Source organism: Eucyclogobius newberryi, unplaced genomic scaffold, assembly GCF_026437365.1.
Source record: "Eucyclogobius newberryi isolate DKJ021-1_F unplaced genomic scaffold, fEucNew1.0.hap1 SCAF_4, whole genome shotgun sequence".
Taxonomy (NCBI): Eukaryota; Metazoa; Chordata; class Actinopteri; order Gobiiformes; family Gobiidae; genus Eucyclogobius; species Eucyclogobius newberryi.
The window spans coordinates 35,170,886-35,188,165 of record NW_027316056.1 but is presented as its reverse complement, the minus strand read 5'-3'; the positions used below and the strand labels follow the sequence as shown (position 1 = coordinate 35,188,165).

Below are 17,280 nucleotides of genomic sequence, written 5' to 3'. Positions count from 1 at the left end.
ACATAATATTTAAGAACTGGGCTATAACTTTGAAGTTTAATCATGCTTTAATATAATATCAATATATAATATAATGCATGTTTGGCACACCAGCATTGCTGGCCTGGACAGGCCAAGGCAAGTGGTGTAATCCCTCATAAAGTAAAGTAAAGCTATCAGACCTTGTACTTTCAGGGTCGCTAAACCATTGTGAGTAAAGGGAAATAATTTTTTCCAAAGTAAAGGTTACTAATGTTTCACTAACATCTTGGACAGTTTGGGAAAGTAAAGTTTCCTTGATTTGAATGTCCTTGTTTGTACTTGTATTTACACTTTACCTGGAAATATAGATTTTTTTCACAACACCAACAAGTTTTCACCTGGGCCAAATTAAGACATAAATACAATCTGGATAAACATTCAAAATTTGAATGTTTATCCAGATTTGTATTTATGTCTTAATTTGAGTCCAATCTAAAATACTGATAATATCAGTATTCTACAATATGGTTTCTTTAAAATCTCTTATGCCACTTAAAGTTGCCGTATCTTATTCGTCTTAAAAATGTGACAAATAAAACCAGTTAATTTTAAATTGTTTGTGGTCCAAAGTTATTGCTCACTTTTCAAGTATTATGCTTTTCCCAACTTTCAGAGCCAGAGCAGAGTTTACCGTCACGGGAAAGCTAACAAACATTAGCATGCTAACAGCACACTTCCTGCTTCGCGGAGAATAAAACGCTCTATAATTAGATGCAGACAGCAGACAGTGGTCTCAGTCTGACCCCTAAGAGTGACCGTTCTGGGGCAAAACAGAGTGTACTAAAGGCGCTTCACGCTTGGCCTTTGAAAACAAGGTCCTGCTGATGTTGTCCCTCTGCTTCCAGTTCAAGCGCCTGCTGAACCGAGAGCTGTCGCACCTGTCGGAGATGAGCCGCTCGGGGAACCAGGTGTCCGAGTACATCTCCAGCACCTTCATGGGTGAGTCCTGGACCAGACCTGCACCTGAGCCAGTCACTGAAGACATCAAACCGTATGGCAGTTTATCTTTCATGACAGTCGGCCCAGAGATATGCAGATATGAACCATAAACCAGGTGAAACATCTGCATTTTCAACACTTTCTACCATAGAATTCCTCCCATTCGACAGACTAAACGTGGACAGGTATTTACCACATTGTGTCAGAGGTGGCAAAAGTACTGAAGTTCACAAATTAAGTAAAAGTACAATTACTTATATACTTAATAGTAAAAGCTGACATTTGCTTATCTTTGAATACAAAAGTACATCATTGTAAATTTACTGAAGTACAAAAAGAAAAACACAATTGATGGCTTTTTAATCAAATGGGCTTTTTAATGAATTAATTGCAATTCATCTGAATATTGAGTGGTTAATGGGAATTTGTTACAGATAAGGAATGTATTGGGATTGTGGGTCTGTGTACAAAGTATAATTCATGTTTTGCTCATTCAAGTTGAGAATGGAAATACTCGCCATAAGTAGCATTTTCTAATTTCATTCTTTTACTTTGATAAAGGAAGCTGCCGAACATAAACAAAGATCAATGGCCTTCAAAATAAAGGCTGTAGGATAATTAATAACTAGACTAAATTTGTAAAATGACAGCAACGTGCCACATATGTACTTTAAGCTATTATATATATTTTTAATATATTTTTTAAACTTGTTTTTCTTCTTATTATTTTAATCAGAAGTATCACATTTTAACATCACATAATCAAATAATGACATGATGCAAAAGTAACAGGAAATGACGTTATAATAAGTTCTACAGGTCATTCCCATTCATCCTACGCCGTCTCAACAGTCATGTACAAAGTCTCCTGTTCTTTTTCTGGTTAAATCAAATGGAAAAGCTTAACGTTAGAGAAAGGGATTTTTTTCGCTCTATATTTTTGCTTGTTAACATCTGTAAAAACTTGCCAGAAATTTGAATACTCAAGTAAAGTACAAATACACCACATCTGAGCGAGTACCTCAGAGCTTCTGGACACATGCACATGGAGAGTTGAGATTATCATAGACATTATCGCCTGAAACCATCACAAAATGATGTAATGGGACGTCATTTAATCATCACTTTTATCACCAAAATAACCTCTAATATAATTTTTCATCTTAATTCTAATAATAATTATCCTGTAGCTTTTATTTTGAAAGTCAGTGATCTTTGGTTTACGTTCTGCAGCTTCCTTGTATTTCCATTCTCAACTTGAATCAGCAAAACATACTTATACTTTGTACATGGACTATTTTCCTTTACACTTTTACTTAAAGGTTAAATGGACGATTTTTTTGGTCCAAATCTGAGTCTCAGTTCCTCGTGGCGTGGACTGCCGATTAGTCCTGCCACGTATCAATCATAAAACGCACCTATCGCTCACCTGCAGCTGCGTACGGCTCGTCCCCACGAGCAGCACGTTTCCTGGTGTCTAAGCGCATTGATCTATCATAATATAGTTCCCTCAGTGTACGGGACAAAATGAAGACAGAGAAAGACAATTTGAGCTGTCTCAGAAGAAGACGGAAATCTATGGGAGACGAGAGATGCGATGTGATCCGTCGCGCTGATAAACAAACGCACGTGTGTGTTGCATGAGCACTTCCTCCTGAGTTCTCAAATCACCGAAAAATCGTCCATTCAACCTTTAACTCCTGAGAATGACGGGTAAATAAAAGGATTTGATTCTGATAGTGTAAGAAGTAAAAAGCATAGATCTATTTGAGTTTAGTAAGAAATACTTTTATTTTGCTTTAAAATCTTTAAACTCACATACGGGACAAACACCCAACCCATGATGTACAACCTGATTATTAGATCAACAACATCATCAGATCTGTGTGTGTGTGTGTGTGTGTGTGTGCACTCTGTGTGTGTGTACTCTGTGTGTGTGTGTGTGTGTGTACTCTGTGTGTGTACTCTGTGTGTGTGTGTGTGTGTGTATACTCTGTGTGTGTACTCTGTGTGTGTGTGTGTGTGTACTCTGTGTGTGTGTACTCTGTGTGTGTGTGTGTGTGTGTGTGTACTCTGTGTGTGTACTCTGTGTGTGTGTGTGTGTGTATACTCTGTGTGTGTACTCTGTGTGTGTGTGTGTGTGTGTGTGTACTCTGTGTGTGTGTGTGTGTGTGTGTGTGTACTCTGTGTGTGTGTGTGTGTGTGTACTCTGTGTGTGTACTCTGTGTGTGTACTCTGTGTACTCTGTCTGTGTGTACTCTGTGTGTGTGTACTCTGTGTGTGTACTCTGCGTGTGTGTGTGTGTGTGTGTACTCTGTGTGTGTGTGTGTACTCTGTGTGTGTGTGTGTACTCTGTGTGTGTACTCTGTGTGTGTACTCTGTGTGTGTACTCTGTGTGTGTGTGTGTGTGTGTGTGTATACTCTGTGTGTGTACTCTGTGTGTGTGTGTGTGTGTGTGTACTCTGTGTGTGTGTGTGTGTGTGTGTGTGTACTCTGTGTGTGTGTGTGTGTGTGTACTCTGTGTGTGTACTCTGTGTGTGTACTCTGTGTACTCTGTCTGTGTGTACTCTGTGTGTGTGTACTCTGTGTGTGTACTCTGCGTGTGTGTGTGTGTGTGTACTCTGTGTGTGTGTGTGTACTCTGTGTGTGTGTGTGTACTCTGTGTGTGTGTACTCTGCGTGTGTGTGTGTGTGTGTGCGTATGTGCGTGCGTGTGTGTGCGTGTGCGTGCGTGTGTGTGTGTGTATGTGTGTGTGTGTGTGTGTATGTGTGTGTGTGTGTGTGTGTGCGTGCGTGTGTGTGTGTGTGTGTGTGTATGTGTGTGTGTGTGCGTGTGTATGTGTGTGTGTGTGTGTGTGTGTATGTGTGTGTGTGTGTGTGTGTGCGTGCGTGTGTGTGTGTGTGTGTGTGTGCGTGCGTGTGTGTGTGTGTGTGTGTGTGCAGACAAGCAGAACGATGTGGAGCTCCCGTCTCCCACACTGAAGGACAAGCCCATGAGTTACATCATTGGTGTGAGGAAACTGTCCCACAGCTCCAGTCTCTCCAGTGCGTCCATGCCCCGCTTTGGGGTCAGCACGGACCAAGAGGACGAGCTGGCCAAGGTTTGAATCATCTTCTCACCTATGACCCCATTGTTCAGTCATGAAGTCCTGGGGCCCACAAGGAGAGTCCGGGCCCTCACTGTTGTGTGTGTGCACCCCAGGAGCTGGAGAGCCTGGACAAGTGGAACTTAAACATCTTCAGAGTGGCAGACCTGACCAACAACCGGCCCCTCAGCTGTATCATGTACTCCATCTTCCAGGTACGGACCGCTCTGCCCTCCTGCCCCGGTGTGCCCTCCTGCCCCGCTCTGCCCTCCTGCCCCGGTGTGCCCTCCTGCCCCGCTCTGCCCTCCTGCCCCGCTCTGTCCTCCTGCCCCGGTGTGCCCTCCTGCCCCGCTCTGCCCTCCTGCCCCGGTGTGCCCTCCTGCCCCGCTCTGCCCTCCTGCCCCGCTCTGCCCTCCTGCCCCGGTGTGCCCTCCTGCCCCGATGTGCCCTCCTGCCCCGGTGTGCCCTCCTGCCCCGCTTTGCCCTCCTGCCCCGGTGTGCCCTCCTGCCCCGGTGTGCCCTCCTGCTCCGCTTTGCCCTCCTGCCCCGGTGTGCCCTCCTGCCCCGGTGTGCCCTCCTGCCCCGGTGTGCCCTCCTGCCCCGGTGTGAGCTTTAGGGTGCTCTGTGTAGCCTGAGACCTGTTTAGGTTGTTCACGACTAAACCAGGTCTTTGAATACCATGGCAACCATCATCAAACAGCACAAAATATATAAACAATTCACTTTATATGATGCTTTTTGGACACGCAAAGAGACTTTGCATTATTCATCCACTCCTCTGTTGGTGATAAGCTACTTTAGAAGCCACAGCTGCCTGGGGACAGACTAATGATGGCTAAACAGCAGCTTAGCCACAGTAAAGATCATACCTGATGATGGTATGACCCTCATCATACCTGATATGACCTTCATCATACCTGATGATGGTATGACCCTCATCATACCTGATGAAGGTATGACCCTCATGGTATGACCCTCATCATACCTGATGAAGGTATGACCCTCATCATACCTGATGATGGTATGACCCTCATCATACCTGATGATGGTATGACCCTCATCAGACCTGATATGACCTTCATCATACCTGATGATGGTATGACCCTCATCATACCTGATGATGGTATGACCCTCATCAGACCTGATGATGGTATGACCCTCATCATACCTGATGATGGTATGACCCTCATCATACCTGATGAAGGTATGACCCTCATGGTATGACCCTCATCATACCTGATGAAGGTATGACCCTCATCATACCTGATGATGGTATGACCCTCATCAGACCTGATGATGGTATGACCCTCATCATACCTGATGATGGTATGACCCTCATCAGACCTGATGATGGTATGACCCTCATCATACCTGATGAAGGTATGACCCTCATCATACCTGATATGACCCTCATCATACCTGATATGACCCTCATCATACCTGATGATGGTATGACCCTCATCATACCTGATGAAGGTATGACCCTCATCATACCTGATATGACCTTCATCATACCTGATGAAGGTATGACCCTCATGGTATGACCCTTATCATACCTGATGATGGTATGACCCTCATCAAACCTGATGAAGGTATGACCCTCATCATACCTAATGATGGCATGACCCTCATCATACCTGATGATGGTATGACCCTCATCATACCTGATGATGGTATGACCCTCATCATACCTGATGAAGGTATGACCCTCATCATACCTAATGATGGCATGACCTTCATCATACCTGATGAAGGTCATGCCATCATCATACCTGATGATGGTATGACCCTCATCAAACCTGATGAAGGTATGACCCTCATCATACCTAATGATGGTATGACCCTCATCATACCTGATGATGGTATGACCCTCATCAAACCTGATGAAGGTATGACCCTCATCATACCTAATGATGGTATGACCCTCATCATACCTGATGATGGTATGACCCTCATCATACCTAATGATGGCATGACCTTCATCATACCTGATGAAGGTCATGCCATCATCATACCTGATGATGGTATGACCCTCATCAAACCTGATGAAGGTATGACCCTCATCATACCTAATGATGGTATGACCCTCATCATACCTGATGATGGTATGACCCTCATCAAACCTGATGAAGGTATGACCCTCATCATACCTGATGATGGTATGACCCTCATCATACCTGATGATGGCATGACCCTCATCATACCTGATGATGGTATGACCCTCATCATACCTGATGATGGTATGACCCTCATCAAACCTGATGAAGGTATGACCCTCATCATACCTAATGATGGCATGACCCTCATCATACCTGATGATGGTATGACCCTCATCATACCTGATGATGGTATGACCCTCATCATACCTAATGATGGCATGACCTTCATCATACCTGATGAAGGTATGACCCTCATCATACCTGATGAAGGTATGCATACCTGATGATGGTATGACCCTCATCATACCTGATTATGGTATGACCATGAAGGTCAGAGGGACTGAAACGTTGTCTTCTCAGGAGTGAGACAGTGTGCGGGAGTTTCCCGGTGTCTGAACCAACTTTACATTACTGGAGACACATCTTTTGTGTATTGTGAAGCCTGTATATTTAAGAATAGTGTGTGTTCCTTCAGGAGCGAGAGCTGCTGAAGACCTTCCGGATCCCTGTGGACACGTTTGTGACCTACGTGATGACCTTGGAGGACCATTACCATGGGAACGTGGCTTACCACAACAGTCTGCACGCAGCTGATGTCACACAGTCTATACATGTGCTGCTGTCCACGCCTGCACTGGACGTAAGCTGTACATCTACTCAGCACGGAACCATGTTCAGTATGGAACCATGTTCAGTATGGAACCATGTTCAGTATGGAACCATGTTCAGCACAGCACCATGTTCAGTATGGAACTATGTTCAGTATGGAACTGTGTTCAGTATGGAACCGTGTTCAGTATGGAACCGTGTTCAGTATGGAACCATGTTCAGTATTGAACTATGTTCAATATGGAACCATGTTCAGTATGGAACCGTGTTCAGTATGGAACTATGTTCAATATGGAACCATGTTCAGTATGGAACCGTGTTCAGTATGGAACTATGTTCAGTATGGAACTATGTTCAGTATGGAACCGTGTTCAGATAATGATAAGGAAGTGTCTAACAGAAGCAAGCCCAAAAAACAGCAACTCTCAAAATTTGAAATTAATTTAAAAGCAGAAGCCCAAATTGCAAGAAAATGGACTTGGCCAGCCTACTCTCGTGGAGGTGGTATTAGAGTTATGTGATTTAAAACCCTCCCCTCTTTTTTTCAACCCTTTTATCTACAACTTTCCTCCATCCCATTTTCACCACCATCAGCCTCCTCAGCCCCTCCCCCTGACCTCATGTCTGACCTCCTCTGACCTCGTGTCTGACCTTGTGTCTGACCTCGTGTCTGACCTCGTGTCTGACCTCATGTCTGAACTTGTGTCTGACCTCGTGTCTGACCTCGTGTCTGACCTCATGTCTGAACTTGTGTCTGACCTCATGTCTGACCTCATGTCTGAACTTGTGTCTGACCTCGTGTCTGACCTCATGTCTGAACTTGTGTCTGACCTCATGTCTGACCTCATGTCTGAACTTGTGTCTGACCTCATGTCTGACCTCGTGTCTGACCTCATGTCTGACCTCATGTCTGAACTTGTGTCTGACCTCATGTCTGACCTCGTGTCTGACCTCATGTCTGACCTCATGTCTGACCTCCTCTGACCTCGTGTCTGACCTGTGTTTGGCGTGTGATGGGTGTTCTGACCACGTTGTGTTCTTCTCCTGGAGGCGGTGTTCACAGACCTGGAGATCCTGGCCGCTCTGTTTGCTGCTGCCATCCATGACGTGGACCATCCCGGAGTGTCCAACCAGTTCCTCATCAACACCAGTGAGCACAAACATTTCACTCAAATACACTGGCTCACTGAGACTGGATTGTGTTCTTCCATTCAAAAACGCCTGTAACTCTGTGACTTTCTCCACCACCTGCTCGTCTCCACAGCCACGTTTCCACTCGTCGTCTTGGAGCGCTTCGGTTAATGGCGGTCTGTGTCCGAATGTCCACACTCGTCCCTTGACCCCTCATTCACTACACAGTCCTGTACTATTTAGCAGACTATATAGTGCACTCAATCACAGAGCGACTCTGAGCTCACGTGACTCGAGTGTCAAAGTCAGCAAAACTCAAATAAAAATGTATTTCTGTAATAAGTGTTAGTAAAAGCCGTCTGACACGCACATATTTATAGGCTATAATAATAATCCACATAAAAGTCATGGATCTCACATTAAACAACAAACTGGACTGGATTATTCAACTTGTGATATTCAACTCCTGACCGCATTGCATTGTGGTCTATAGTGACTGGTCTGGTGCTGGACTCTGATTTTTAAGGTGCATCGTGAGAGTGCACTCGTTTTTCACCTGCTGGACATTCGGACGGCACTGGAGTACTCGTGTGTCATGTTCTGGGTCCAGAGGCAGAGCTCTGTTACATGAGCAACTGACCCAAAACTTTCTGTGCGGCCCGGATGTAACACAAGGGCGAAGCTCTGACCAATCAGAGTGAAAGTCTGGTTTTGGCAACTTGTTATCACCTGCAGTGTTCAACTTGCAGCCTCCATGTGATCTGCAGAAGAGCAGGAGAAGAGCAGGGGCGGAGCAAGGAAATTTAGGGACTGTGGGGGCAATTTTGACTATATATTGTCAAAATATAAAATTTGGACTAAATTTTATATTTTAACTATATATAGTCAAACTTTTGACTAAAGTAATTTTTTAATGTTCTACTTTTACTTTTACTTTCTTCCCCAACTGAGTTGTGTTGTTGGTGCAGACTCGGAGCTGGCCCTCATGTACAATGACGAGTCGGTGCTGGAGAACCATCACTTGGCCGTGGGCTTCAAACTTCTGCACCAGGACAACTGCGACATCTTCCAGAACCTGACCAAGAGGCAGCGCCAGAGCCTGAGGAAGCTGGTCATCGACATGGTGAGCTGGATGGTCATCTGGACTGAGGCTTTAGATCAAACCATGAAGGAGGTTCTGCTGTCGACAGTGAAACAAGATCATGGATCATTGTGAGATAGTCCCTTGAAGAGCAGAGGTCCACACTAAACCAGGACTAGACAAAGACTCAGGTCTAAACCAGGATGAAGACTGTAGATCAGTTCAGGATTGAGTTCTTTACCTGAATAAAATTCAGACCAAACCAGGTCTACAGGGATGTCAGGGACCTTCAGCTATACTGGGCCACAGGCCCCTTCGATTTGGACCTACATTTTGTATTGAAGGTCTGATGCACTGCAGCACTTTATGGCAGGGAAATTGTTTTTCAGATGAATAAATAAAGGTACAAACGAGTAAAAATGAGACCATTATCTCCCAAAATACAACTACTTACTACTGTATTTTACACATGCACATGGTGTTTATTTGGGCTCAAACCTGTGTCAGGGGTTCCCAGTGGAGCCTCTGTTTGCTCTGCCCATGTTCTCCAGGGCAGGGAAACTGCAGCCTCACTTCTAGTTGTGGACAGAACCTCCTGGTCCAGTCTAAACCCGCTCAGTGGCTGAGTGGATAGCACACATGTGCTCCATGTAAACAGGCCGTGCTCCCCCCAGTCTTGTCCTTATTTCCTGCTGCAATGATCTTTCTAATAAGACCTGCGAGCCAAAAATTCCATAAAATAAAAATAAAACTCCAGTAAGGACACACGGCCTCACATTTTATGTTGTTTTAAGTCCATTTGAAAAAGTGAGTAACTCGTCATGTGCCTCCACACACACATATTCTTCTTAACTCTTAATGTATCTAACAGCGTAAATATGAGGCAGATATCTCACCATCGACTGTTAAAGCTCAGACCCCTTCCACCTGGTGAGTCCCTCACAAACAGCTCTCACGGGTCACCTCGGTCACCTCGGTCACCTCGGTCACCTCGGTCACCGGTCACCTCGGTCACCGGTCACCTCGGTCACCTCGGTCACCTCGGTCACCTCGGTGCTGTCCCATGCATAGTACTGATGTAGAACCTTTAAGGAGAATGTGGCCGTAAAGTCCGTGCCATTTGTATTAGAAAAACCCCTCTCTGACTCCGCCTGGACACTGGAGGTGGTGAGGAGGAGGAGATTCTCTTTAGAGGTTGACCTTGTGTGAGTGAAGGTCTCCTGAGCGTCGGGTGTGGTCTGTGCAGGTGCTGGCCACAGACATGTCCAAACACATGACTCTGCTGGCCGACCTGAAGACCATGGTGGAGACCAAGAAGGTGACCAGCTCTGGAGTGCTGCTGCTGGACCACTACACCGAGCGCATCCAGGTAAAGCATCCAGAGAGAGCGCACTGCTGCCGGGGTGGGAACGAGGGCTGCAGCACGAGGGGCACAATGCAGTGCGCCTCGTGCTGCTCCCCAAACTCCACACAGTTTTGGGGGAGGAGAAGACAAATCGAGAATAACCACGTGATTAACGCAAGTTTCTTATTGAGACGGCGACAGTGCACAATAGGGTTAGGGCAATAGGGTAACCGGGTTGTAGCTCAAATGCTAATTTCAAAGATTGTGGATTATTGTTGCACACCAGGATGTCCAAATGATTGTGGGAAGAAGAAAAACAGAACTTTTAACTTTTTTTTTTAGAGAGAAAGAGATTTCTGTAACAGCTTATCAAGCCTTTCATGAATTAAAATACAAATATATTTCTGCATTGATTGATGATGGAATAATTAACCATCATCTAATACCAATTCAATCCTTCATTAAAGTTGTGTATTGACAGTTTATCTATTAAGTAGGCAAGAGAAGAGTTTAAGAAGAGTTCACTGTATAATGGACTGCCTTGACATGTTGACTTTGTTGACAAATCACAGTCACAAGTATCACAGATATTTAGGGGTTTATTACATTGCCACGAGCTTCACATTGGTTAGAGCGCATCATGTTTTCAGTTTATTAGCAAGATTTACTGTCCGTGTCGATAAATATAGCGGGTTTTATAATAAGTATATTTCTCACAAACATCTCCAGGGACACTTTCTGATCTGAAGGTAAAAGTGAATCAGGTGCGTTCTATGTGATCTATTCTCTTTAAAAGCACTCATGCAAGGCAGAGCTTGCTAATAATGTTTTATGGGATTCGTTTTTAAGATGTATCGTTATTTAGGGCTTAATATATTGACAAATCCTCTGTCTTGTTGTCATTCATTGTGATTAGATGGTATTTCATTGTTCTGTCTGTGTAGGTGCTGCGGAACATGGTGCACTGTGCTGACCTGAGTAACCCCACCAAGCCCCTGCTCCTGTACCGCCAGTGGACCGAGCGCATCATGGAGGAGTTCTTCAGGCAGGGGGATAAGGAGAGAGAGAGGGGCATGGAGATCAGCGCCATGTGTGACAAGCACACGGCGTCTGTGGAGAAGAGCCAGGTACACTCCTATTTCATGGTCTAGAATCAGAATCAGAAAAGGTTTATAGCCATTGTCAGTCAACAAGGAACTTGCTTTCGTCATCCAAACTATCTGTAGCAGCTCTGAGAACCTCCCGGTCCGTAATGCCCAAACACGTAGCTCCTCCACTGCCTCATTGGTCCACTTCTGAGAAGCCTTCACGACAGGTTTGGAGAGCTTCAGCCTCTGTCTGTTCTTTGGTAGTTCATAATAATACACAAGGAGTCCGGAAAGGCCCGCTCCACACTCAGAACCTGGTCCGCGAGTGTGCGCTCCGCCTCCTGCAGGGTCGCGCCTTGTTGGATTATAAACAGCGGCCAGACTCACATGGAGAGTAGAATGGTTTGCAGTTGATGAAAAGATAGATCAGGAGAGCAGTGTTTGGAGACCACAAACCAGGCGTTGTTGATGTAGACTCCTCCACCTCGTGTTTTTCCCCTGGAGAGATCCCTTTGTCTGTCCGCGCAGGGCAGCTGGAAGGCCCCCAGCTTTACGCACAGCCTGGGACCCACTCGATGAGCCACAACTCTTTGAAGCAGAAAACAGGAGATGAAGAAAAGTCTCAGCAGCGCCAGTTTATCCAGTTTGTGGAAAGTGAGTTAACGTTAGAGAGGAAATATCCCAGGTCAGGGCGTACGTGTGAGACACCCTCTGCGGTGTCTCACTCTTTTGGCCATAAGAAAGACGAATTCAGCAGCAGAAACTGGAACTAGATCCGTAGGAGTTGTAGATCTGATGATCGGATAGAATGTGATTGTTTTGGCTACAAAAAACAATATTAATCTCATGGTTTAAAGTTCTTTCACTAATCACATACTTAGAGTTTATTAATGGCTCCAGAATCTAGTGTGAAAAAAAGGATTTTACTTTTGTTCATTTATGTTGGCATGTTATGTTGGAGAAGATGTTGGCCTTTGTGCCTGTTTTTGTTTCATGTGGCTTGGCCCAGTAACTACAGAGGTATGAACCAGGTCAACAAACCTGACATTAGTCAACTCCACTATAGAATTCTCATTTGACCTCCAGCTCAATGTTGAACTGCAGAGATTCTAGAATGTTGTGAAGTTACATGAACACAACCTCATTTATTTTGTTACGCCCAAAATCACCAGCAGTTGTCTGGATAGGCAACAATGAAAAAAAAGAAGCAGATAAAACAATGTTCACAGGGATCCAGCAAATGGATAACTGTCCCAGAGCATCCCTGGTGCTTCGACCCTCCTCGAGGAAAAACTGTAAATAACCCTGTGGGAAAAAGTATAAAGCTCTGGGAGAACCACAGTAAAGGAGAGATCCTGCTCCCACAGACGGACTGCACAAGGGCCAGACTCATGTCCTTCCAATCATGGATAAAACAGTTCATCCAGGCACAGCCATTCATCTAGAGTAGAGAGCGTTCCCCCGGACAGTTAAGCATCAGCATCTACAGGTCAGGGCCGTGAGATGGGTCATCTGAAGTGCAGTCTCCACTAGAACAGCATCAAAGAGGATCCTGTCTATATTTCAGAATATTATAACGCACTATTAAGTAACCCAGTCTGCAAACTACAACATTTGAGGGGCCCCCGGAGCCGGTTCCCTATAGCCGTTAGTATTAGCCGCGAGCATTAGCATGCAAAAAATACAAGTTTTGAATAATCCAGAGGGTTTGGGCTGGTACCCATCGACCAGGTCAAAGCCTTGTTAAAAGTCACTGCAGAGTGTGTTCAACTTTTGGTGTCTTATTTTAGATAATAATTAGTATCATCTGAGCCAAAGGCTAATTAACCTTCAGTGTAGATTTGTGATGTGCTTCCGTAAGAATCTAGTGACACTAAACCTCCTCTTGTACATGTGACTGTGAGGAGCAGATCAATGACATGAACATCATGAAATAAACATGTTATTTACGTTAATATGGCTTTGTTCATTTGTGTGTGAAGGAGAGTTGAATTTCTGTGTTCACTGACGCTGCTGTTGCTGTGCACAGGTGGGCTTCATCGACTACATCGTGCACCCGTTGTGGGAGACGTGGGGTGACCTGGTGCACCCGGATGCTCAGGAGCTGCTGGACACGCTGGAGGAGAACCGGGACTGGTACCTGAACACCATGCCCCAGTCGCCCTCCCCGCCGCCGGACAGGCACCTCCAGCACGACCGCTTCCAGTTCGAACTCACCCTGGAGGACCTGCAACACAACAACCACAACCACGCATCAGCGAGGGGGCCCCGGAGCCGCAGGGCGATCTACAACGGAGAGGCGGAAACAGAGCCCGCGAGTGAAGGAAGTGAATTCAACCAGGACGAGAACCACAACAACCAACACAACGGACTGCGGGAGGAGGAGCAAAGTGGACATGCGGATGGGGAGGAGGAGCTAAAGGAGGAAGCGGAGGGGCTAGAAGAAGAGAGGGAGGGGCTAGAAGAAGAGAGGGAGGGGCTAGAAGAAGAGAGGGAGGGGCTAGAAGAAGAGAGGGAGGGGCTAGAAGAAGAGAGGGAGGGGCTAGAAGAAGAGAGGGAGGGGCTGGATGTAGAAGAGAGTGAGAGAGAAGTCATGGAGGAAAGTAAAAGAAAGGAAATGTCGGTAGATGAGAGGGAAGAGCAAAACACGGAGGAAGAAGTGGAGGGGAACGACGAGGAGGAGCCAGAGGGGGAGGATGAGATGGAGCTTGGAGAAAAAGAGGTGGAGCAAAGTGAAGACGTAGAAGGAGAACAAAAAGAGGAGGAGGATGCAGAAAGAGACAGTGAAGAGCTTGCGGAGGAAGCTGAAGAAGGGAGAGAGGAGGAGGAGCAGGAAGAAGCAAAGGAAGATGTTTTTGAGATGGAGGAAGAAGAGAGGGAGGAAGAGGAGAAGGACGGGGGAGAAGAGGAAAAAGAGGAGGATACAGAAATAGAAGTTGAGGAGAGTGAGGAAAAGGAGGAGAGGGAGGAAGAGAATGCAGAGGAGGAGGAGGAGGAGGAGGAGGGAGATGAGAGTTAAGCCTGGTCTCTAGCAGGTGGTGCAGTGGCAGAGCTGCAGCCTGACACCGGTTCAGTACCCCACAGGGCAGCACCCCACATGGCAGCACCCCACAGGGCAGTACAGATGTAGCAGCGGGCGTCCCTCTCTCATGTAGTGCTCGTCTACAGTGTTGGTCTCCACACAAACCAATGCAATAACCATTCAACTCAGGACTCGGAATCAGAGATCATATTTGTGCTTGGACGTATAACCCCTGGAACGTGAGGATTTTAAACTAGGGCTGTTCAATGTTCTCTCATTCATTTGTCAATATTGTGTTCAGGAAATTCTAAAGTGATGTCATTATTTCAGACGACATTCGCGTTTTGGGAAAGAAATATCAGAAAAAACGATAACAGAATAATGTGCAGATGTTGACTCTGTGTTTTATTCCTTTCAACTGACAACGATCTTGCTTTTTGTTTCAATAATGAAAACACTGTTTGAAGCTACTGTCCAGGAAACAAACAAAAAATGAATACAAAAAATCACCATAGTTTATTAGTGCAGAGAAGACATTGAACTGCCATTTCTCTTTCATGTGGATGACCTGGATCAACCTTAAACCAGCTCAAAACAACTGCATTTTGAAAGTGAAAAGGTTCTTCCATCGATGTCTGACCTGTCCTCCAACTCAGTGTTAAATATGGACTCTTTACAATGTTGTGATGTCACATCTTTAGTCTGCTCCGGATGAGGGCGTGTTCACAGGCCATGTGACCTGTAGTGGTTGGGGTTTCGTGTGATTGCGTCACTGGATTGCTTTGAGCGATTCGCTGTGGTCTGAAATTGTCTCCACCGTCTTAAATGAACTGTATGGGTCCGTTCAGGGGTCTGCGGCGGACCCCCTGAGGTAGTAGCTTCCAAAACTGTCAGAATTGCATTGAGTTACATGTGGAAACACCAAAAAGTCCAGTGCAGAGCTGGTGCGTCCATCATCTGTGTGTGCTGTACATGTGCCTGCAACTGGGGCCGGGACAAGTCGAGGGAAGCCATTTTGGATCTTCTGTAGCTGCACCTGTCCTCTCCTTCCCTTTGACTACAACATGTGGCCCCCAGCGTCTGTTACTGCCTCTGTACTGTCCAAGAGCGTCCACCTGTTTCTGTCCAAAAGCAAAAAAAAAACAACCACGACTCTGGAGTGTGTTTCAATAAGAACTTCACAGGCTTTGGTCTGGTCCTGGCGTACTAACCTGACAATGCTGGATTTGTCCTCTTATCCTTTCTCTGGACACACTGCTGTTTGTGTCCCCATCTGTCCATAATTGTCCTAACACACAGTGGCCCCAGAGCCCCACACCTGAGGGAGGGGCTCATCTCTAAAGCAATGACCAGTGGGACCAGTTCACTCACCGAGGGGCTTCCACACCCATCTTCTCTCTTTGGTTTTGTACAATGTCTTTGGCACTTTAACTCCAGTGTGACATAAATGTACATAGCAAACCAGTATTTTACTCTGCTGATGTCACAATAAATATGATCAGTAATGTTCACAGTGGTGGTTTCTTCTGTAGGACGACTGCTGCGAGGAGCTGGTGCAGGTGTTTAGAGAGCTACTTCTCTTTGGTGTTTCATGGACTATCCAAGTGTTACATTACTGCCACCTACTGTAGTTGTACGTCTTAGACTTTATTCTTTATGTGTTGAGTGAAGGAATGCAATCAATTAAAAGCTTGGTATCTTTGATGAGGTTACAATTTCAGATGGCAGGCTGAGCCTATGTAATTGTATGGAAGGAAGTCTAAAGAATAAAGTCTAATCTTTAGACTCTAAAGAATAAAGAAGAGGTAAATGTTGGTTGTTAAAAACAACAACAACATCAATCTTTTTGAAAGAAAAATCCAAATTTATGATCCACAAATGTTGAAGCTTGTTATTTCATAGGGATTATCCCCATGGAGTTGTAATATTAATGTTATGATTGAAAGAGTAACATTATGCTTTTTTTAGGTACTTAATATTGAACTATATAGGTTAGATCATTATTTTACATTTTGCTCTATTGTAAAGTGCAATATTGATCTATAATGGCTTGGTAACAGACAGGTCCAAAACGGTAGAATCGATAAGCCCCGCCTCTTCGTAGTGACTGGAACATTGGTGTTTTTATTTTTGTAAAGTCGCCAAGGGACATTTTAGAACTCTAGATGTGTCTTCATTTCTCAAATAATCCCAACAAAGTACAAAGAAGTGGGCGGGGATAGGGGTTGGTGAAAATGACTTTTAGCACTTCAAGATCACACATTATTGACGGTGTCTGTGTTGTGCAACAGCCTCATGGATGTATTCTATTATCTGGATCATGGATGTATTCTATTATCTGGATCATGGATGTATTCTATTATCTGGATCATGGATGTATTCTATTATCTGGATCATGGATGTATTCTATTATCTGGATCATGGATGTATTCTATTATCTGGATCATGGATGTATTCTATTATCTGGATCATGGATGTATTCTATTATCTGGATCATGGATGTATTCTATTATCTGGATCATGGATGTATTCTATTATCTGGATCATGGATGTATTCTATTATCTGGATCATGGATGTGTTCTATTATCTGGATCATGGATGTATTCTATTATCTGGATCATGGATGTATTCTATTATCTGGATCATGGATGTATTCTTTTGTCTGGACAGGGTACGCCCCCTCTGCCTCTGGCTCCAAATTGAGTAGTGGCCACTTCGCAGAATGCAGCCTCTTTGTCGGACCATTTCCAGAATTTGACTTCTAAAATTACCGAAAATGCTAAATTATTTTTAGTCTAA

The 17,280-nt window shown here is 44.9% G+C and overlaps 1 protein-coding gene across 1 annotated transcript in view; it reads left to right on the top strand.

Annotated features, from left to right (window-relative positions):
* Positions 1-14,565, top strand: part of LOC140378308 (3',5'-cyclic-AMP phosphodiesterase 4C-like) — a 35,979-nt gene extending 21,414 nt beyond the window's left edge. Inside the window, exons 8-17 of the mRNA XM_072464094.1 lie at positions 867-960; positions 3,903-4,060; positions 4,162-4,260; positions 6,680-6,844; positions 7,864-7,963; positions 8,913-9,067; positions 10,272-10,394; positions 11,315-11,497; positions 13,488-13,915; positions 14,093-14,565. Of these exons, the coding sequence (XP_072320195.1) occupies positions 867-960; positions 3,903-4,060; positions 4,162-4,260; positions 6,680-6,844; positions 7,864-7,963; positions 8,913-9,067; positions 10,272-10,394; positions 11,315-11,497; positions 13,488-13,915; positions 14,093-14,477 (1,890 nt within the window). The 3' untranslated portion in view covers positions 14,478-14,565. The remainder of the gene's footprint in view (positions 1-866; positions 961-3,902; positions 4,061-4,161; positions 4,261-6,679; positions 6,845-7,863; positions 7,964-8,912; positions 9,068-10,271; positions 10,395-11,314; positions 11,498-13,487; positions 13,916-14,092) is intronic.
* The last annotated feature ends 2,715 nt before the right edge of the window (positions 14,566-17,280 follow it).